This window comes from Dermacentor variabilis, chromosome 7 (genome assembly GCF_050947875.1).
Source record: "Dermacentor variabilis isolate Ectoservices chromosome 7, ASM5094787v1, whole genome shotgun sequence".
In the NCBI taxonomy this organism is placed as follows: Eukaryota; Metazoa; Arthropoda; class Arachnida; order Ixodida; family Ixodidae; genus Dermacentor; species Dermacentor variabilis.
In genome coordinates this window covers 2,031,054-2,054,504 of record NC_134574.1, presented here as the reverse complement: position 1 = coordinate 2,054,504, position 23,451 = coordinate 2,031,054, and the positions used below count along the sequence as shown (strand labels likewise).

General features: G+C 43.5%; 1 protein-coding gene across 7 annotated transcripts in view; it reads left to right on the top strand.

Annotated features, from left to right (window-relative positions):
- Positions 1-23,451, top strand: part of LOC142587282 (uncharacterized) — a 378,424-nt gene that overhangs the window by 82,201 nt on the left and 272,772 nt on the right. For all 7 annotated transcript variants that reach the window (XM_075698155.1, XM_075698154.1, XM_075698153.1 and 4 more), the window contains exon 4: positions 1,074-1,186. In XM_075698155.1, coding sequence (XP_075554270.1) covers positions 1,074-1,186 — 113 coding nt within the window. The remainder of the gene's footprint in view (positions 1-1,073; positions 1,187-23,451) is intronic.

Below are 23,451 nucleotides of genomic sequence, written 5' to 3'. Positions count from 1 at the left end.
GAGCCATAAAACTCGGTTCACAACTAAACGAAAACGTATATCACGTCCAGTGCACTGTACTCGTGCTGTACATGCAACACTCGCCCGCGTGGGAAGAGCCGGCAACGCCATGACTGCTTTAGAAGTTTCAATCAGGTGAGCAGTACTAACCTGCACAATCAATAGTGGCGTAAGCTGCCATGTCGGCAAGCGTGCCGGCTCTAAATCCCACGCAGTCAAGGTGCTGCGCAGCTATATAAGCCAGTCCCGGGTCACGTGTTTCGCAATGCTCGACGAGCCTGCCGTCGACGTCATGGTCGAAGAAACCATCCTAGCGAGCCTTGCAGTGTTCTTCGTACAGCGATGAGCTTGCGTCGATTGTCGATATGTGCCATGATGGGTCAGAAGATTGCTCGGGGTAGCACAGATTAACCGCACGCCCACCAAGCGGTCGATGTGCGATCACCGTCCAGGAAGCACCGAAAACCTGCAGAAACAACAGTGGTGTAAGCTGCATGTCGGCAAGCGTGCCGGCTCTAAATCCCACCAAGCCCACTGTTGCCACAGTGATAGTCCATCGTCGAAGAAACCGCCCCATTCGGTGCTACCGATGACCTTGTTGCTTCCCGCGATGCAGTCAATGCCCAGGTGCGCAGAAGTATGAAGTCAGTTGTTTCAGCAAATACACTGAAGCGGTCCCACTGAAGTACTCAATTTTAGGAAGAAGTCTGAATTTATCCTCGGCTTGCAATTGAACCAGACACGACAGCAACACCGCCTGTGTGAAGAACAAAAGTGAGTTCGTCTGCCCTTCCATCATGGTGCCGCCAAGCCCACTCTTCGTTTTTTTCCTTCTGTACTTTCTACATAAAGTCTTTTATCAGACAATAAAATTTCAGTCGGCCGTAAGCTCTTGTTCCTGTTTTTCTGTGCCCCTCTTCCCGTTGCCCCATGCAGTCTCACAGAAGTCATGCAAGTTGCGTTTGTTCTAGTGGTAGTAGTTTATTGTGCTAAAGAGGAGAGGGCTAATTATATTTTTGCTTTCTTCTTTGATGATTGCACTCTCTAATGTGGAGCCATCTTGCAACAAACAGGCTTCTGGAGGGAGGTTGTGATGCGGGCCATCAACTCTGCTGTGGGGCCTGGACAGGACAATGGGCGTCCAATGGCTGACGTCTACTATCACACAAGCAGCGGGCTCAAACTGGTGAGTATTGAGTAATGCTTCTGGTTGGGCTATTTGGTAGTAGAGTGCTGTGATCTGCAAAGGCAGTAGTATAGTGAAAATGAACAGAGATGGAAAGCCTCAAAGGCTAACCAGCAGTTGGTATAATATTGCCAAAAAGGATGGTAAGTATTATTGGTCTGTCTATCTGCAAGTATCGCTTTTGCTCTCTGTATTAAATGCAGCAACTTTTGCTCAAATAGGTTCACTGGTTGTCTTTCATGTCTACCTAAAACATTGTACTTAGGCTAGTTTTTTCTTGAGCGTGAAAGCCAAATTGCACTGTATTGTTGATGCAAATTTCCTATCAACCATGCGGCGCATTTTCCCTTTAGAAAGGAAATCAAGGAAAATTCAGCAGTTGTTCCTATTATGAAGGTTAATATTTTTCAAGCTCCTATGCGTGCCACGGAAGCGACGAGAGCAGACGAGTGGCATTACTGCACTACCACAACATGGGTGGCCACAGGGAGCGCGCCAATGACAGAAAAAGCTGTGTTGGTTCGCTACCTGGCTAGGTACGATGTGTGTCAGTACAATGAAATCTATATAACGAACTTCAGGAGACTGTGGCAAATTGTTCATTAGTGCAAAAGGTTGTTATAGTGAAAGCTCAAGAATTAACCGTTTCGCTCATCAACCAAATAGTTTATCAGTTGTCACCATAGGAGCATCCACAAAAACACCGTTGTTGGCTTGCGGCCCACGCTGTTGTTATATTCCATGGAGTCTGCCGCCACGCACCACTGCAGCACCATATATAGTGTGGCGCGCAAAGGAGATGCCGAGACTACTGCTGTCCAGAGCTACATGTGGCCTCAAAGGGCAATGCTTCTTTTTGTTAGTTTATTTTTCACATTCCTTAGCTTGGACACTGCAACTCCCTTGCATAAGGCACGTGCCTGAACTATTCCGAGGGGCGTGTAAACGTCTCTGTCCAGAAATTGTGACTGTGTGGCATACCTGTGGGCATGGACGTTTCGCCACATGTGTAGCTGGCACGGCTGCAAAAAGAAGCATGGAAGAAAGAGACATGTGCAGAGAAAAGGAAGATATGGGGCTCCATTGCTAGGCGACACTTGTCTGGGCGGAGCATGCGCTCGCAAAACCTGATGCGTCGTCACCTCCGCAATAGAAAAAAAAATATGTATGCAGAACCCACGCACTGTGGGAACCGATGCAAGCCAAGATTTGTGTGCTGTTTGTGTTCTTTGACAACATTTGGTGATGATTTCAACAGTGTACATCGGTGCTGATGTGCTGTTCGATTTTGCCTGGCATGCACCACTTGCTTTTGTCTATGTAGTGCACAGAGTTAGCAGTGAGACGTGTTTGCTGTAGCCGTTGTTATACCTCCATTAGAAACAATAATGAACAGGATACAGAAACTCCTCCTATAACTAGCGATGAGGTCAGAAGGGCCTTGCAAGACATGAAACGAGGAATATCAGCAGGAGAAGAAGGAATAACAGTCGATTTAATCAAAGATGGAGGAGACGTAATGCTTAGAAAACTGGCGGCTTTTTATATGAAGTATCTGTCGACTGCAAGGGTCTCGGAAAACTGGAAAAATGCAAACAGTATACTAATCCACAAAATGGGAGACATTAAAGAATTGAAAAATTACAGGCCCACCTTACTCCCAGTATTATGTAAAATATTTACCAAAGTAATCTCCAATAGAATAAGGGCAACACTGCACTTTCGTCAACCGAGGGAACAGACTGGCTTCAGGAAGGGGTACTCTACAATGGATCACATCCATGTCATTAATCAGGTTATAGAGAAATCCCCAGAGCACAATAAGCCTCTCTATATGGCTTTCATAGGTTACGAAAAGGCATTTGATTCAGTAGAGATACCAGCAGTCATAGAGGCATTACGTAATCAAGGAGTACAGAATGCTTACGTAAATACCTTGCAGAATACCTGCAGAGGTTCTACAGCTACCTTAACTCTACACAAGAAGAGCAGGAAGATACCTATGTGTCGAGGCAGATGCGTTTTGTTCTAGAGCAAACGAATTGTGCAAGACAAATTGTTTGGCACTGAACGAATCAAAAACAAAGTGTGTGTTGTTTCGTGTGTTAGGAAGATTGGTTGAGGTACCTGATTCAAAGAATACATTGTTGCGCCAAAAAAGGAAAATAAAGACTTGGGAAGGAAGAGTACGAAAAGACAGATTGAGCGCCTGATTCCCTTATGCTTGGCCCGTTCAATGTTTCGATTGAAAAATGTGTAAAAACACTTGGCGTTATATTTAATGATCATATGTCCTGGAACCAGCTCATTCAGTCATTATTGCTTAAATTAAGCAATACAATGGGCATAATAATGAACAGGTGCTGACAAAATCTCCCGGTGGCAATTACAAGATTGCTTTATGATGCCCTGTTTAGTTCTTATCTGTGTTATTGAGTGCTAGTTTGGGGTAACACTATAGCAGAGAACCTACGCAAACTAGTTTTAGTACAAAAAAGGGCAGTCCGCACGGTGTCAAGTGCTTCTTATTTAGAACACACCGCGCCTCTTTTTGAAAAGCATAATAGCCTTAAAGTTTGAAATTTGTACACTTACACTCTACTGTGTTCCTATAAGAAAGCAGTTCAGGGCAGATTAGATGCTTTTCTCGATATTGCACAACTTGAGCACACCCTGACAACATATCCTTTTCAGTATCCAGCACCATGGCACGTTCATTTTTCGCGCACACAATACGGCTGTCAGAGAATTCGGCATACATTGCCAACAACATTAAATCACTATGACACACTAAATATTGACATCACAACGTTAGTGAAGAAAGATATAAAAAGTTTATTCACGGAATAAATTTTTTTTTGTTTTGTTGTGTCTAGCCATTGTATTATGTATGTATATTATGAGTACTTAGGCTTTCTATTTCATTTTTACTTCCTACATGTCCTTAGAGAGGCGTGTTTGATTGTAATGTAATCTTGGATTCATTGTATGTCTGGTACAGTGCATATTATGGTTTAGTAATGATAAATGTGTTTCGTCTCCATTGCTGATGGGTGGCTGGAACCCAGTCAAACTGCAGTGTAGCAGCTTTTTCTTCGGCCACTTTTTCGCCTTCTAAAGTTGTGAAATAAAGTTGCTCTGATTGATTGATTGATTGATTGATTGATTGATTGATTGATTGATTGATTGATTGATTGATTGGTTGATTGATTGATTAAGAATGTGGTCAGACAGGGAGACACAATCTCTCCGATGCTATTCTCTGCGTGCTTGGAAGAAGTATTCATGCTATTAAACTGAGAAGGCTTAGGAGTAAGGATCGATAGCGAATATCTCAGCAACCTTCAGTTTGCTGATGACATTGTTCTATTCAGCAACAATACAGATGAGTTACAACAAATGATTGAGGACCTTAACAGAGAGAGTGTAACCCCAGTATTCAGGAATGCATCTTAACTTGAAGCCCACGCTTGACTTAAATGATGCATGTCGTGAACGCACCAAAGGAAATGCAATCAGCCTCTTGGGCTCATTCGCACTAGGCGTCGTTTATATCAAGTCAGGCAAGTCAGTCAAGTTGCATTGAATAAGGGGGTAAGAGTGGGGTTAAGGATTAATATGCAGAAGACAAAGATAATGATGAACAACCAGGCAAGGGACCAAGAGTTCAGGATCGCAAGTCAGCCTCTAGAGTCTGTGAAAGAGTATGTTTACCTAGGTCAACTAATCACAGGAAACCCTGACCGTGAGAAGGAAATTCACAGAATAAAAACGGGTTGGATCGCATACGGCAGACATCATGAGCTCCTGACTGGGAGCTTACCATTATCATTGAAAAGTAAAGTATACAAAGCATATTTAGCGCCAGCAAACAAGGACGGAAGGGATACAACACAATTGTCCTTGTTTGTCCTTGTCTCCCTTCCGTCCTTGTTTGCTGGCGCTAAATATGCTTTAAATTTACCAACACGCCCAACAAATGGCAATGCTACGAAAGTATACAATCAGTGCATTTCACCGGTGCTGACATATGGCGCAGAGACTTGGAGACTGACAAAGAAGCTTGAGAACAAGTCAAGGACCACGCAAAGAGCGATGGAACAAAGAATGCTAGGCATAACTTTGAGAGACAGAAAGAGAGCGGTTTGGATCAGAGGTTTTACATGCCACAAACCACTTTCTGATTATGAGGCATGCCGTAGTGGAGGGCTCCAGAAATTTCGACCACCTGGGGTTCTTTAACATGCACCTAAATCTAAGTACACGGGTGTTTTCGCATTTTGCCCCCATCGAAATGCAGCCACCATAGCCGGGATTCGATCCCACGACCTTGTGCTCAGCAGCCTAACACCATAGCCACTTAGCAACCACGGTGGGTCACAGTGTGACAGTCATGGCACTTACGGGCAAAGGCTAACCACAATACTGATTGAGTATGCGCACCTGCTGCACTAGGGCTAACTGGGTAGCGGTCCACCGAGCGTAAGAACGAGAAGTCACAAGAGCAAAAGTCCTACGTAACCACCTCGTTGCAGGCCTGTGAGTATCTGCCATTGCGATGAAGCACTCAGTGGAGAAAAGTGTATAACAGCTGTGTCTTACTGGTACTCACGTACGGAGGAGAAACCTGGAGGCTTACGAAAAGGGTCCTACTTAAATTGAGGATGACGCAACGAGTTATGGAAAGAATAATGATAGTTGTAACGTTAAGAGATAAGAAAAGAGCAGATTGGGTGAGGGAACAAATGCGAGTTAATGATATCTTAGTTGAAATCAAGAAAAAGAAATGAGCATGGGCAGGACATGTAATGAGGAGGGAAGATAACCGATGGTCTTTAAGGGTTAAGGACTGGATTCCAAGCGAAGGGAAGCGTAGCAGGGGGCGGCAGAAAGTTAGGTGGGCGGATGAGATTAAGAAGTTTGCAGGGAAAACGTGGCCACAATTAGTACATGACCGAGGTAGTTGGAGAAGTATGGGAGAGGCCTTTGCCCTGCAGTGGGCGTAACCAGGCTGCTGATGATGATGACTCTGGAGAGGGCACTTAAGGGCCGCCACTAGGGAGACCAGTCAGGGAGAATCCCGGTGACATTTGCTTACACAGTGACTCGACCCCGGGAGGCAGAAGCATGGTTTGCATGGGAAAATATTTTATTTTTTTATTTATTTATTTACACAATACTGCAGGCAGCAATGCTGCCCAAGGAGGAGAGGGTTTGCAAAAGCTGATTTATCAACATATTTTCAAATGAAACAGAAGAAGTGCATTCAACAACACATTCCGGTAAATGATTCCATTCTTCGCTCGTAAGTGGAAAAAATGATTTTTGAAAGATTTTAGTTCGAGCAAAGTATGACTGAACTACTTTAGAATGAAAAATATGCAATGACCTTTGTGGAGCATGGGTAATATATGTGGCATTTGCTAAACCTGTTTGATTATGAAACAACTAAAAAAATTTCAGCCTGGCGATTTTACAGTGCACGTGGAGCAGATCCAGTCCATGTTGGCCTAACATGCCAGAAACTGATAAAGATGTTTTGTAATGAGAGCAAATAAACCGTGCAGCCAGGCGCTGAAAGATGTTTTGTAATGAGAGCAAATAAACCGTGCAGCCAGGCGCTGAATGTGTTTGTTTGTCAATTTCCTTTTTAATGAACGGGTCCCACACTATGGAAGCATACTCTAGGACTGGGCGTACGAGGGAATGATAAGCTTGCAGCTTGACAGATGAAGGGGACTTCTTTAGCTTTCTACATAGAAAGAAAAGTTTTTTTTAAAGCTTTGTTGCATATGTTGTTAATATGGGTGTCCCATTTTAGGTTACTGTTAATTGTTATGCCTAAATATTTGACAGAGGTAATTGATTCAAGGTTCCGATTGCCAATGTGGTAAGTATAAAGTAGTGGTTTTCGCTTCAATGTTATTGTCATTGACACTGTTTTGGAAAAGTTTATTTGCATTCCTCTGTTGTCGCACCAGTCCGCGACTTTACAAAGACTATTGTTAAGTGTATCCTGGCATGAAGAACTCCTTAAGGCTAAGATATAGTCCGACGTTCTCGGCGCGCCGGGCCGCGGCAGGCGAAGTCGGATACGCTGCGCTAGCGACGCCAGGGGTGCAAGAAATTTGCTTCCTCTAGAGTTCGGCGTGCGCGCGCAACTCGAGGCTGGCGCCATCTGTGCGTCTGGGAGCGCAACTTCACCGCCGCGGCGAACAGCTGTTTACATGGCGCATGCGCGTCTTGCATATACCCTCGTCGTTCGGGTAGCGCGCGCGCTTCTCGTTCCGCGCGCTGATTGTGCGCCTAAAACAAAAACTTTTGCGGAATGGCGTTAACTTGTCCTGACAGCCAGAAAAAAAAAAAAAACATAGGGTTTTACGTGCGAAAACCACTTTCTGATTATGAGGCACACCGTAGTGGAGGACTCCGGAAATTTCGACCACCTCGGGTTGTTTAACGTGTACCTAAATCTAAGCACACGGGTCTTTTTCGCATTTCGCCCCCATCGAAATGCGGCCGCCGTGCCTGACAGCCAGAACATCGCACTCATATTGCTAGTACTTCGGCTACGTCAAAAACGGAAGCGGACCATGTATGTACATGCGAAAGCTATTCAACAAGCGCCCTCAACTCGGCGACTACCACCAACTAGTACAGGAGCTGCGAAATGCAGCTTACCTGTGGCGAGACCACACTGCTTTCGTATAGCTTCCCACGCGTTGTTCTTCCGCTCTGTGTCGCGGTAGTCCATGCGTTTCACATCGTATACACATGGAAGGTTGCAAATCGCTTCAAGCAGGCGTCCTCACTCGCGCTGTCATCCCACACGGATGTTGAAAAAACCACAGCCGCACTGTCAATACGCGCACCGCAGCCCGCCATTCTGCCTTCTGCTCGCTGCCGCTGCAGCGCGCAGTGCATTCTGGTCTAGTGGCAGCCGCGTGAAATAGAACACGCTCTATGTCCGCGCCGGCGGCGTTGTGCTCGCCAAGCGCGCCCGGGCACGCCGGCTACGCCGTGACGCCGGACTGTAGACTGCGCGCTTTTCACCGACGTCGCTTAACCGCGCCGCGCGTGGCCGCGCGCGCGCGTTACGCCGGACTATATCTTGCGCTTTACTGTGGAATAAATTACACAATCATCAGCAAACAATTTCACCTTGACATTAGGATCCAAATTTTCAGCATTATCATTCATATAGATAAGAAACAGCAGGGGTCCCAACACTGACCCCTGTGGTACACCGGATAAAACAGGCAGGCTTTTAGATTTCGCACCATCGATTTCCACAAACTGAACACAATTCGCTAAATAAGCTTGAATCCAATGCACTGTATTTTCTGGTAGTCCAAGTGATTTAAAAATTTCAATTAGATTTGCATGTGGCACACAGTCAAATGCCTTTGACAAGTCTAGGAATATTGCGTCAATCTGCAGGCGGTCATCAATGGCACTGGCAAAGTCATGTACAATGGATAACAATTGAATTGAGGTTGAAAACTTTCTACGAAAGCCATGCTGAAAAAAAAAAAATTATTCGCTTCCAAGTGGTTAGATATGTGATTAGCGATAGTATGGTCCAAGAGCTTACAACATGTGTTTATGAGGGAAATAGGTCTGTGATTGTTAGGAATAAGTTTATCACCTGATTTAAACACCGGTATTACTTTGGCCGTGAGCTCTGTTTAAGAGATGCATTAAAAATTATGTATAGGAATTCAGAACTTAGTTCGGAGTAGCATCGAAGAAAGTTGTTAGGCAAACTATCGGCTCCAGGTGATTTTTTTACGTCAATATCAAGCAACATAGTAAGAATTCCTTCACGACTAATTGAAATGTCAGGAATTGATTGAGATGTAGATAGCGTATATGATTTATCATGGGTGCTGAGAACTGAAAGTCGAGTGAATGCTTTATGAAATGTGTCATTTAATTCATTGACGATATCATTAAGATTAGAACTTACGCTGTTGTTTATTCTTAGCTGCTGAACACTACGATTAGAGTCGGACAGGAAATGCCAAAACTTGTCTGGGGAGCTTTTTAGGAATGTAACCATAGTCTGATTATGAAATTTGTCACGGGCGTTGCGAAGTTTGATGAGTAAAGCATCCCTTAAAGAACGGAATTCGGTACTCTGAGCTAGCTTATACAGTCGACTCCCGTTAATACGAAGTTCATGGGGACCGCAAAAAACTTCGAATTACACGAACTTCCAATTAAGCACGAAACACAAAAAACAGCACTTTATTTGTGGCGAAATGGAGTATTTTCTCTAAGAAAAATAGTCAGTCATCTTGCTTTGCTTCTTCTTGCCGAATCGCCTGCTGAAAGCAAGTTCTGCAGGCTGTAGATGTGGCTGGACGCTTCTTCCGCGTTACCTTGAGCGGCAAAGAAGCGCTCCGCAAGAGCAAGGCCCGCAGCTACATCGGCAGCCTTAGGTTGCGGCTCGCCTTCAACGTCATTGTCGCTTTCCTGGGTCGCTTCCTGGGGCCGAATAATCTCTACAATTTCGCTATCCATCAGCGCACCGCACGTTTCGACCGCCTTGTCTACGGCGATGTAATCTTCAAAATTGACGTCCCCGAGAGCATCACCAAAATCAGTGCCGTCAAGCTCGCTTGTTGACGCTTCCTCCGCTGAAATTTCAGAGGCATCCTCCGAAGAAGCTGCCACAAAACCGCAAGCCCTGAAGCAGTTTGCGATTGTTTCTTGCTTCACACGATCCCATGCTCGTGCCAACATGTGGATGGCACTAAGCAGGCTCACCTAGTACTTTGTGGAGCTATCCATACACAAAATCATGTGCTCGAGGAGGTGCCGCCTGTACAGGACTTTAACATTCTTGATGATGCCTTGGTCCATTGGCTGCAAAACAGCCGTTGTGTTTGCAGGCAAAAATGCGAGGCGTATTGCACTCAAGGCTGGCACATTCACGTGAGCACTGCAGTGATCGACAAGGAACAACACCTTGCGGTTCGAAGCAGCAAACTTGCGGTCCAATTTGCTTATCTAGCTCTTGAAGATTTCGGCTGTCATCCACGCTTTTTTGTTCGCCTCATAGTCCACAGGCAGCGTCTTCACGCCTTTAAAACTTCGCGGCTTTCCCGATCACAAGTAACCGACATTGAAGATGTCTTCCGGTCTGTATTCGGCGAGATATTCACGCAGCTTTCCGTCCTTCCACGTGGCGCATGTTTCCTGGTTAACGGACGCCTTTTCACCACACACGCTCTTGAAAACCAGGTCATGGCGATCTTTAAAGCGCGTCAGCCATCCATCTGATGAAACGAAGTCATCGATCCCCAACATTGCTGCAAGCGTTCGGGCTTTCATCACAACGATGTCTCCGCTGAGAGGAAGTTTGTTGCTCCTGGCCTCCCTAATCCAAACCAGCAGAGCCTTCTCCAACTCTGGGTAAGCGCCGGTGCGCATTCGCTTCCGAGAAGTCTTGGAACTTGTCGTTCTCAAATGCATCCATTATTGTGCGCTTGTTCTTGATGTAGTTAGAGAGCGTGTTCGGCTTGATCCCGTACTTCCGCGCTATGTCTTGTTTGGCGGCACCTCCCTTCTCAACTTCCTTCAAAACCTCGACTTTTGTTGCCAGGTCGAGCGTGCGATAAGAGCCACGGTTTGCCATGGCTATAAACTGCGCGACTAGGTACAGTCAATTCCGAATCACTCGTGGAACAACCTAGCCTACGAGCTTCCCGCACAAAGGCGCTCGGCCAACACACGCCTCGACATACGCTGCGCACGCTGCAAGACTAATCTCGCACAATCTCGCCACTGCCAGTATGCAGCGCTGCGTGCACCTATGGCACCCACGTGACCTCCGCGATCAGCTCCGGCCACGTGTGGCAGCCGCGCGTGGCCTCCGAGGGGAGCCGCTTCGCCTCCTGCCGGAGTTGATCGCGGAGGCCACGGCAGCCGTAGCAATGAATAATCGCGCCGCTCCAAGAAGGATGGCATTGCGAGCGGCTGCGGTGGTGATGACACCAGTGCGGAGCACGGAACTGTTGCAACACAGTAACACAGTAAGTGGGTCGTCGCGAATAATCATTCGCGACGACCCACTTACTGCCAGGTTTCGACGTCGGAAAAGAGCCATTTCTGCTATTTCTGAGACTAAATTAATCAGCACGGTGTCACATGTGCACAGGTAAACATGAACACATCTCGCTCAATGACAGCGGAAACTGTCTGTGAAAACGGTGGAGTTCAAAGTCACGGCAGCAGCTGCGAGCCAATTGACCTCCATGCATCTGTCACTTTAACACGAACGCAACATCGAAAGCACAGTGCATACGAAACTACCGCCACTACGTGCACACTGCAAACATCGCAGATCATTTTGAAGATGCGGCCCGCATGGGTGCACATTTTGGCCACGTCACAGGTTGCTTTCATGACACAGGAGTACTGTCAAAGCGTCCCAACGGCGTCCGCCAAAGGCGTCTACTTTGGCGTCCGCGATTCGCGTGGCCAATGCCATAGTAGACGCCGCAATGTGTCTACTCTGTATGGTGCGGTGTGCGAGGAGGACGTCGAGACACTTGGGCTGCTGCCGGAGAAAAACGTCCCTCCTCCCTCGGCTGACACCCATTGCCTCGCGTGCATAGGAGAGGGCCGTGTTCTGGGCCGCGTTGCTCACTTGCGCACATGAGATCGAACGGCTTTCACCGCATGTTTTCAGTTATACGGAACCTCACGGCGACGCCGATGGCAGAAAGGTGCCTGCAGGGTCCATATAATTGCTATTGCAATAAAACACAATAAACAGAATACTGACTGAGACTGTTAAAAGGGGAGACATTTCGGCTTCCAGACGGTAAACAAGGCGGAAATGTCTACCCCCTTTGACAACAACATTTATTTTTTGGTGTTCTATTTATAGCGTTTCTAATATGATCACTACAGTATTGTATGCACACAGTTGCTCACTACGACCGACTGCTAAAGTGTTTGCACAATGCCACCAGTGGAAGCCAGAACATTGCCCTGTGTCTGGCAGAGCCAATTGAGCATAACAATGCATCTACTTGGCTACTTTGCTTTTGGAGCTGAACACATTTTGTGTATCTGGAGGCCTTCTAATCCTATAGGGTCATGCATGAATCGTCTATAATTCTGTGTAAGCGTTTGATCACCTTTTTTGAAAACGGGAATGACTCGACCGCTTTTGAGTTCACATGAAAAAACACCGGTTTTAATATCAGGTGAATGATAACTGAGAGGACGCTAGCGATATATTGCGCGATCATTTTAATGTAGGAAGCGTTAATGTTATGTCGGCCAGCAATAGTGGCTTTAATGGTTCTAATTACTAAAATTACTTCATCAGGTGTTGTTGGAAAAAGGAAAGATGGATTATGTAAGCATTTAAAGGACATGTTACAGCATGAAGCGGAATCAGAAAGTTGGGTGATTCCACAAGAGGTCAACATGGGTCATAAAATTCATATTTTAGATTTCATTGAAAACTATATTTTATGCGCATATCACTCGGTAGCACTGAAATGAACTTGCTTCTTTGCCAAATGAATATTTTAGGAGGAAAAAATAACGAGATTCTTCAGTGGGGAGGTGCGTGTTTCATGCACAAGGCATTTTCACAAATTCAGAACAGTGAAATACAATATATTAAAGCTACAAAGAATACATTTTTATGTGTAAAAAGTAGATGTAGTGAAAGGTCAGCTAGCTCTGTTTGAGGCTTCCATGCAAAACGGAAGTGCTTTAGAAAAATTGTTTAATTTGCTAAAATCTTCAAAAGTTGCTATATTTACGATTTTTTATCAACTAAACCAATCCATGTAGCCTTGTGAAATTTGGTGGACTGTGAGATCTTAGCTTGTTTAACAATTGTGCTGAATATTCTTGCTGTATCACAAATTACCATTTTTACAACTTGCCTCTAATGTGAAGTTTTAACAAAAATGAACGCTGTTTAAAAATAAATGTAAAAAAATACCATGGTAAATTTTTCTAAAAATCTCGTAAACAGCTGTTCACAGTTACTTCAAAAAAAATATTTAAAAACATGTTGCATTATTTTGTTTGTAATTGCAATACAGGTGGTAGAAATGATACTTTTGCCAGAATGCAGCAAGGTGCTAAGAAAAAGGGACATCGGGGTATCGCATAGCTCATCACATAGCTTTCTCCCTGTAACAAATGGAAACGCAGGCACAAACTAGATTTTCAAGCAATGCATAAGAATCGTCCCTAAAGAACGCAACCCGCATACCTGTGTATACCACAGTGTTGAACAATTAAAAAAAAAACTGTAGCATATCCTTTTCGTGAACAGGGCAATAAATTCTCGATATTCTGTCTGAATACAAGAAGTTTAATTAATAAAGCTGATGATATTAGTGTTTTTCTCAGCAACTTGGACTACAAACTGGATGTTCTGTCGTTTACAGAGAATTGGTTCACAGATTGCCAGGACGCCGTATCGCTAGATGGCTATTCCAACGTATCATTTTGCAGAAAAAATCTTAAAGGAGGAGGCATCACACTTTACTTTCGTAACGGTATAGCATGTACTTATCTTGAAGAGTTCTCTACAGTACACATTGACTATGAAGTTTTGGTTGTTAAATCAAATGGTATAATTGTAGTTTTAATTTAGGGGATACACTCCAGTACATTCCTAACACTAACAACTCGCTTGTTGTACTCGGTGATTTTAACATTGACATGAAATCAGGTAGTGTGGCGTCCAGAGACCTACCTGATATTTTGTCAAGTTATAATTGATAGAATGGGTAATTACGGCACCGACAAAAATAACTGAAAATAGTGAAATTAGTATTGACTTGTGTTTTACGGATTTTCTATGCTCTGATGTTATTTCTGATGTACTGGCTTCTGATCTCAGTGACCATCTTCCATTTCTTGCTATCTTACCTATTCATAAATATGAGTTAAATAATTCAACACAGCACTCTTGTTCCATATAATATAATGAGAAAACATTGAGCCATTTTTACGAATTAGCCCTTCAGTTGGACTGGTCTGACGTATACAAGGAAACAAACCCCAGCCTTTGTTATGATATATTCTTGAAAAAAATGTTAGCAATATACGAAATTGCTTTTCCACTGACTCGTCGTACAAAACACAAAAGGTCGAAAAAGCCCTGGATAAATGTGGAACTCTACAAAAGAATTGTTCACAAAAACAAACTTTTCACCAAGTTTTTACAAAGTAGAGATTTAAACTTACTTCATATTTTCAAAGGAACGAGAAATAAACTAAGTTCTGATTTGAAGACAGCTAAGCAAGAATATTATAGCAAGATGTTCTTTGAGAAACATACCTCGGAGCAAATATGGAAAGTTTTCAATAAATTGCATTCGAAAGCCAACCCATCGATACCAAACGAGATCAAGATCGACGTAACGGTTTACAGCGATGGTGCCTCTCTATCAAAGAAATTTAATGATTACTTTCTAACTGTATGTGCTAATAACAATATCAACTCTACCGGTCCAGACCCTACTCACTATCTGCTTAACTGCTCGGCAAGTTCACTCTATCTCGAGCCGGTGACACCATATGAGATACAGAAGTACGTGTCACAACTAAAGAATAGTTCTTCTACTGGAACTGACGATATTAAAGCGGAAGCAGTGAAAACTATAACTAATGTAGTTGCACCCGTCCTGGTGCACATATGCAACTTAATGTTAGAAAAAGGGATATTTCCGAAGCACTTAAAAACGGCAAGGGTGTGTGTCATTCACAAAGGCAGGAATCATCATGACCTTAATAATTAGCACCCAATCTCAGTTTTATCTTTTTTTTCCCAATATTGCAGAAAACGTTATCAAGAGCCGATTAACATCTTACCTCACTAAAACATCAGCAATAATAATTGATCAGTATGGTTTCCAGAAAGGAAAATGCACTGACATGGCACTTATCAAAATAAAAGACAAAATTATTAGTAATATTAAAAATAAGTTTATTACACTTGGGTTATTCCTAGACTTCAAAAAAGCATTCGATTATATTAAACATGAAATATTATTACGTAAATTACCATTCTATGGAATAAGAGGTATTGCTCTGGAACTTATTAATACCTATTTATCGTTAAGGATACAGTACACAGTTATAAATGGTGTTCCATCTGCTTTTGGCACAATATGTACAGGTGTTCCACAGGGCTCCATATTAGGGCCCTTACTTTTCTTACTTTACATTAATGATATTATCAATGTACCTAGTTCAGCTGATATAGTTCTGTATGCAGATGACACTAACATATTTTTCTCCGGCAATGACTTCTTGAACGCTTTAGCAAATGCAAACAAATATTTGTCTGAACGGTCATTATGGATACATGCAAATGAGCTTCAGCTAAATGTGAAAAAAAATTTGTAGTGTTTAAACATAAAAATAAAATTCTAACCTTCGAGCCTGTCCTCAGTTTCAGAGGAGAAAACGTTGAACGTGTGAGGTCTTCACATTTTCTTGATGTGGTCTTCAGTGAGCAGTTAACCTGGGCTGAGCATATTAATTACGTGCGTCCCAAGATATCACGCTCAGTCGGACTAATGCATAAATTAAGGCTTCGTCTACGAACCTGGCGTAAAAAACACGTATATTTTACCCTTATCCGGCCACTTCTCCACTACTGCTTATTTGTATGCGGTAGAACAATGTCTACAAACCTAAACTCCTTATTTATCTCGCAAAAAGAAAAAGCAATTAGAGCAATTCTTAATGTTCCCTACACTTCGAGTACACGAGAATACTGGCGACCAATGGGCCTTCTTAACATATATAAGTTAACAACACTTCGACAGGCAATAGAGGCTCATTGCTTGATCCACAGCAAACCTAACCTTAGCTTTTGTTCAGTTGCACGGTCTGATGCTGTTTATGAACTCCGATATGTCTCTCGCAAAACTCCTGAGGTTAGAACTAACTATGGGCTTCAGACTTTTGAACATACCATTATGACTTTCTTGAAGGACAACAAAGTTATCGAAACGCTAATACACGAGTTCCCGAGTAAAATACTTTACAAAAAAAGAGTTATGGATCTGTTACTTAGGTCATAACACACAACTTATACCTACTGTAGTCTTAACGTGGCAGATGATTTACAACATTGCTGGATAACGGTGTATTGAGTTTTGTGTGCTCTCTTTTCTGTTTCTTTTCACAGCTGTAATTTCAAAAAGTACTATCTCGAAACATTTATATACTGTACATATTGGGGATGTCCTATTTTTGTGCGATTTTAATGTTACTTTACAAGAAAGCTTGTTGTCTCAAATGCAGTGTTTGTCAGCACGAGGAGGATAGGCCTCGTCAGGCATATACAGCCTTTAGCCTCCCTCCTGACGTGGCGATGTATATTTGGATGCTGTATATAACATTGAAAACGATAATTAAAAAAAAATGTGCATAAGGCTCTGACTTGCCTAAACTTGACCGGGGTTGAGTTGTAAAGGCAGTTTTGGTAAACTAGAATTATTATTTCAACCACGCCGTTCTAAAATGTCTGAATTTCCTATATAAATTCGTGGAGTGATGCCTCTCCTTGGCCATCATTGTGCCCATATTTAGTTCACGCTTTTAAGATGCGGCTGCTGTAAAAATAATCTCTTTTGATGGAGTTGGTAGAGTGTAGCAGAATGGGGAGTGGATCCATGGGAGGCGGTAGCAGACAGATCAAGCGAAGTAAAATTCGTTGAAATTTTCCAGCAGTGTGGCCGCCGCCTTAATCAGGAGAAGCTACGTGCACTCCAATTGTTTCGGACGCGCTGCCTTCTGTCGTCTACTCAAGAGCTGCCTTCTTCTCGACAATTCCGAGATAGGACACCGTGATCCCCGTTTTGGAAACAATGATTTAGTTTATCATTTTTCAGGTATAGATGGTGTCCAAATTAATGTCCCAGTGATGGCATTCTTTGGCTAACACAAGCTAATCTCTAATGTCATGCTCTTGTTGATTGCAGCCGCTGGAAGCAATCGGGGAGCTTGTAATACATCATAGGTACCATCCTTTAAACACCATCTATAGGTGAGGGTACAGTTATTTTACATATTATAAAAAATGAAGCTAATGTGGATTAACTACGGAGTCAATCTCATCATCATCAGCCTGATTACAACCACTGCAGGGCAAAGGCCTCTCCCATACTTCTCCAACTACCCCGGTCGTGTACTAATTGTGGCCATGTCGTCCCTGCAAACTTCTTAATCTCATCTGCCCACCTAACTTTCTGCCGCCCCCTGCTACGCTTCCCTTCCCTTGGAATCCAGTCGGTAACCCTTAATGAGCATCGTTTATCTTCCCTCCTCATTACATGTCCTGCCCATGCCCATTTTTTTTCTTTATTTCAACTAAGATGTCATTAACTCGCGTTTGTTCCCTCACCCAATCTGCTCTTTTCTTATCCCTTAACGTTACACCCATCATTCTTCGTTCCATAGCTCGTTGCGTCGTCCTCAATTTAAGTAGAACTCTTTTCGTAAGCCTCCAGGTTTCTGCCCCGTACGTGAGTGCTGGAGTCAATCTAATACACCCTAATTTTTGCCTCCACTTAGTTCAGGTAGGTGCTGTCAGTTTTACATCTCCTTGTATCGGGCGTGAACGACCTCGAAAGGGACGACAGGCCAGTTTTGTGCTGAGGGTTCTGCGCACATCCCACAGTCATCCTACATCATAGACAAGCGCTAACAGTGTTTGAAGTGATTTGAGCTGTGAGTAGAGCTGCAATGGCTCACTTTTACAGCGGTGGTAGGGTTTTTTGTGCAGATTACTTGAAGGTGCACAAACAGAAAATACCGCTTCAAACAAACTCCCGCAAGGTTGGAGACGTTGGTGCATCTGCACTGCAGAAACTCTTGCCGCGAGCTGCCCTTCGTGCACAGGATGACGTATGCCAAAATTGCTTCCGGCGACTAAAAGAAATGCTCTATTTTTCCGACGCCTTCCCTGCTGAAACAGCGGATGAATTCCTACCAGAAGAAGACGAACTGGGAGGTAGAAAGAAGGGCCTACATCCACCTAAAATTTTGCCTCACGTGCGTCAGCAGAAGTCGGATTCGCGACTAAGGAACTGTTGCCCGGTGCAAAAGTAAATTCAACTCGGTTGCACTGCAAGGTCCAAATCTCACTTCGTAGAGTGCAAGCGCCATTCGGACCCCTCAGGTACCAAATGCAGCGTCTGCAACGAATGGTTCACCAACTTTAAGGAAGCTTATGACACTTGCTCTTCGTACCAAGATTGAATGCGCTTGTTGACTCTGCTGCCAAGCCAAATGGAGCGCCGAAAAGTTCAAGCTCTCATTCCAAATTTGTCAGTCTACATGATATACAAACCCCGACGTTGGCGCTAGAAGCATGGAGTATTGCGAGCAGCCGACGCACCTGAGAGAACATAGTTGAACCCAACAGACGTCCAGACCGCTGTGGAATATTATACCAAAGATGAGCACGGATGTTCTCGGCAGAGTCCCAACGAAAAGGATGTAGTATCTGTTTCGGTTGATGGGAACAAGAGAGAGTATGCTGCCAAGAGGTTCATGGCCTGCTCAGTACAGGAGACGTATCTCTTTAAGGAATCCAATCCAGATACGTCTATTGGGCTCTCAAAGTTTTGTTCTCCCCGGCCAAAATAGCATAACAAGAAGTGTGCTTTTGCATGTATTGCGCCAACGCCACACAGTGTGTTTTCGCGCTAGAAGAGCTTGCTGAAGGTGCCTATAAAATTACCCACCTCAAAGGACTATGTCTTTGCACCTCGCCCACTACCAATTGTTTCCTGGGCGATTGTAATTATTGTGCAAATGGGGATGCTTTAACTACTACAACTTTGGGAATCCCTGAAGAGACAGAGGTAAACTATGCAGTATAGGAAAGTGGCGACCTTGTCAAAAAGACACCACAGGCTACTGCCTTTCTGCAGAAGCTTGGTGTATGGCTTGTCACCCATGTAGATCACCCATGATTACATAAGGGGCATTCAAGCATCAGCAATATTCGACGCCAAACGATATCAACAGCATGGATCCTGTGTTTTTCACTTTCACTTTGCAGAGAATTGGACAGCTGTTGTACCGAACGTGGTATTACAATCATGCCATTGGCACCAATAAAGTATCGCTATTTACGTGTGTCGTCATGAGTAGAGGATGTGCTCAATGTTTTGCTGTCATCAGTGATGACGTGTGTCATGATGCTGCACACGTTTGCTTTGCACTGGAAAAAATCTGAGTTCACGAAGGAAGAACTTCAGCTTGACAAACATGTTACATATGTGTCTGGCGGCGCCAGTAGCCATTTCAAAAACAAGTGTCAGCTTTATGAGCTCTCACAGAAGGAGGGATACGGAAGGGGGAAAGTCTTTTGAAATATGACAGAAAAACGAAGAAAAATAATGGAAGAGATGTATGAGAGACATAAGACTGTCTGTGTGGGCCTATAGAGTATCCCGCTATGGAGGTTTCTAATGGTACATTCGATTTGATAACTGTACAAGCTCGGTGGATTCGAACCGTGCTCCAACTCACTTTGGAGCAATGCGGAGCCTTCTCGAGAATGGACTTAGAGAAAGCGTGGCTATAGGTGACAGATAGTTTGGCTGCTCCCAGAGCGATTGGAGCAACCACGTGACAGGAATTCCTCCGGATCTCGGTCTCGCGCTTTCAGTGCGAAAGCGAAAGTGAGAAAGTGAGAGCCCTCTCACTAAATCGTCGGATAATTTATTTTCCTTCTTGATTTGATGTATGCCGATTTGATGTATACTTCTGATAACCGATTCTTGAAGTTGTATGGTGCAAACAATAAGCCTTCACTGTAAGGACTCCCGTGAGCTCATCGACAAGAAATTGTTTCCATTGTTCGTTCGCATACAGTAAAAGCGTCAACGTGTCAACGAAGCTGCTTTTTTTCGGCCACAGGACATGGCAAATATGCTTGCGATGGTGTTGGTGGCTTAGTAAAGCACCAAGCCTCGCTCTACAATCTCAGAGCAGACAGCACAATTGTCATTAGGTCAGCCTCTGAAATGGTGGCGCAGATGACCGCAACGCTGAAAAACTTAAAACTGCTCTATGCAGATGCGGATGAAGTAGAGAACTTTTGCCGCCTCAAAAAGAACCAGTGGAAATCTTTGCCACGTGTTCCAGGCATACAGTCTTGGCGCATTTGGTTAAGTGAGCCTGACGCCACCAATTTCGATTGCATTTTGTTAGTGTCTCACACTACTGCAGGTAATCGGAAAAGGATGACTCCTTTCTGAGCGCATACATCAACTATGCTCGAAGTGCCTTGTTCTCTCTCCCTGCCTCCAAGCTGGAGCACTTGAATGTGGCACATCTGGGTCATCAACAAGTGTACAATGGCGGGTCAGTAAGCCAACAGGCAAGCAACTGTGCCACTGCATATTGGATTCACTTCATTAGAACTGCATGTTTTGGCCCTCTGAATCAGTTGGTCCTGTAGAAGAAAGAGCTACCAGTACTGCAGCGCTTCGTAAACCGAGGACAGGTTTTCAGCACACTATCAGCGTTTCCCATTCATCAGTGGTGCTTCAACAACTATCCCATGCATTGTATACCAGCAAGTTTGGCTGAGACTTCATCTGGTCCTGCCAATACTTCAATGAATAAAGAAATGCTCTACTTGAGGCTTTGCACAGAAGGTAATTTCCTCATGAGTGCGCGGAACAGGTAATGTTTCCCAAAAGACCCAAGTATCTAAAAGAGGAAGTGTTGTGCTTCTTTCCAGCTTTTCTAAGAAACTGTGAACTTTCTGACAAGTGGTGATCCTTAGGGACTGTGAACTTTTCATTGTATAGTAATCTAACAGTTCCTTTTTCTTCAGAAGCGGTAAAAAAGCAATCACTGCCACTATCTGCCAGCTAACCCTGCCCTAACCAACACTATTGCCACTCCCACCACCGCCTCTTAGGTTATATAATGACGTTTATATAATGACCAGTATGAAATTTTCAGAGGCATTTACCTGCCATACATTCTGTTACCTGTGTACATTCACAGAGAGTTAACCACTAATTCTGTAGCACACATAGAAATAACCTACTTTAACAGAAGGCACAAATGATCTACGCTGCAAGGTGCACGCACTTGCTGTTAAATAAAAGAGCCATGTAAAGGTTATATTTTCTTTTTATTTATTTCACAATAACCCTAAAGGCCCTCTAGGGAGGGTATTACATAGGGTAATGTAATACTTCTTTATTCCCATTCATGCGAATAAGTAGTGTACTAAACATGCTTTTATGCAGAAGTCAAAACTGCCTTTACGTCGCACTCACGGTCAAGTTTAGGCAAGTCAGAGCCTTATGCACGTTCTTTTTACCCCGATGTCCCTTTTTCTTAGCACCTTGCTGCATTCTGGCAAAGCTCTCATTTCTACCACCTCTATTGTGATTGCAAATGGAATAATGCAACATGTTTTTAATATGCTTTTTGAAGTGCCTGCAAACAGCTGTTTACGAGATTTTTCGAAAAATTTACGATGAGTTTTTTTTATTTTGATTTTTAAATAGCGTTCATTTTTGTCAAAACTTCACATTTGAGGCGAGTTGTAAAAATGGTAATTTGTGATACAGCAAGAATATTCAGGGCAATTGTTAAACAAGTTAAGGTCTCACAGTCCACCACATTTCACAAGGCTACATGGATTGGTTTAGTTAATAAAAAATGGGAGTTGTTTACGAGCTTCTATTTTCCTGTGGTCACGTATACATCGTTCAAACAGGTCATTGCCTGAATATTAGATTGTCTGAACATAGGCGCTCACTAACTGGTAATGCCTACTCGCATGTCGCGCGGCATTGCTCTGAGCATGGGTGCACTCCAATATATAAAAACACCACAATACTTACCGCGCATGAAAATCAGACCACGAGGGAGATTATTGAGGCCTTCTTTATCAGGAAAAAAGGGTCGCGTTGTGTAAGCATGCCATCGTTAAATTTGCATGACAGTGAATTTGAATTTTTAAGCCAATTCATAGCGTAGCGTTAGATTAAATGGTTTTGCGGGTTTTTTGCCTGCGCACTGATAATGACGCCATAGATGGGAGAGCACGTGGCTATGGGTTGTGTAGATAAGGGTGTGTATGCCTTCGAATAAAGTTAGTTGTGAGTTCAGTGCTTTCCTGTGTGTTCCTGCCTTCTGTCATCGTCTTATTGCGCTGCCCCTTCAAGATGTTTTCCTAGTGTTATTACCACACTCTATAATTTTTTGTTTGTTATAATTCCTCTTCGCACTTCTCAGCTGTGTAGAAAGTCAGTTAGAAAACTTTTTGTAATGTGGAGATAGTTTAGTATTGAAAGGTTGCTTATTTGTTTTCTTATACAAATTTTCACAAGACCGCATTGCTTTCACAAGGCTATCTGTAACCATGGATTTTGTGGCTATGATACCTTTTTTCTGCATTTTATTTTATTAGAGTGAGAGTTGAAATGCGATGAAAGTGTTGTTAAAAACTGCGAAAAAGCTTTTTGAGGTTCATTAGATGATACAACTTCCGACCAGTCAGTTTCAGTTATGCTAGCAAGGAACATCTCTTTGTCAAGTACAACTCTGTAGAATGATGTGTTACATAATGCTGAGTGATTGCGCAGACGTAAAACAACACTATAGTGATAAGTAATAATGGTGGTAACAATGCCAGCACCAGGTGGATCTGTTAAGTTTGATAATGCTTGATCAATTAAGGTGCCATCGGCAGTGTTAGGACGAGTAGGGAGAGAAATTAAACATTCATATCCAAACTAGAATAGAATAAAGTCGGTGGTAACTCTGTTAGACAGGATGCCAGTAAGCTATCGCAGGAAACGAAAGATCTGATCAAGAAACGCCAATGTATGAAAGCTTCTAACCCTACAGCTAGAATAGAACTGGCAGAACTTTCCAAGTTAATCAACAAGCGTAAGACGATTGACATAAGGAAGTACAATATGGACAGAATTGAACATGCTCTCAGGAACGGAGAAGCCTAAAAGCAGTGAAGAAGAAACTAGGAATAGGCAAGAATCAGATTTATGCATTAAGAGACAAAGCCGGCAATATCATTACTAATATCGATGAGATCGTTCAAGTGGCTGAGGAGTTCTGTAGAGATTTATACAGTACCAGTGGCACCCATGACGATAATGGAAAAGAGAATAGTCTAGAGGAATTTGAAATCCCACCAGTAACGCCGGAAGAAGTAAAGAAAGCTTTGGGAGCTATGCAAAGTGGGAAGGCAGTTGGGG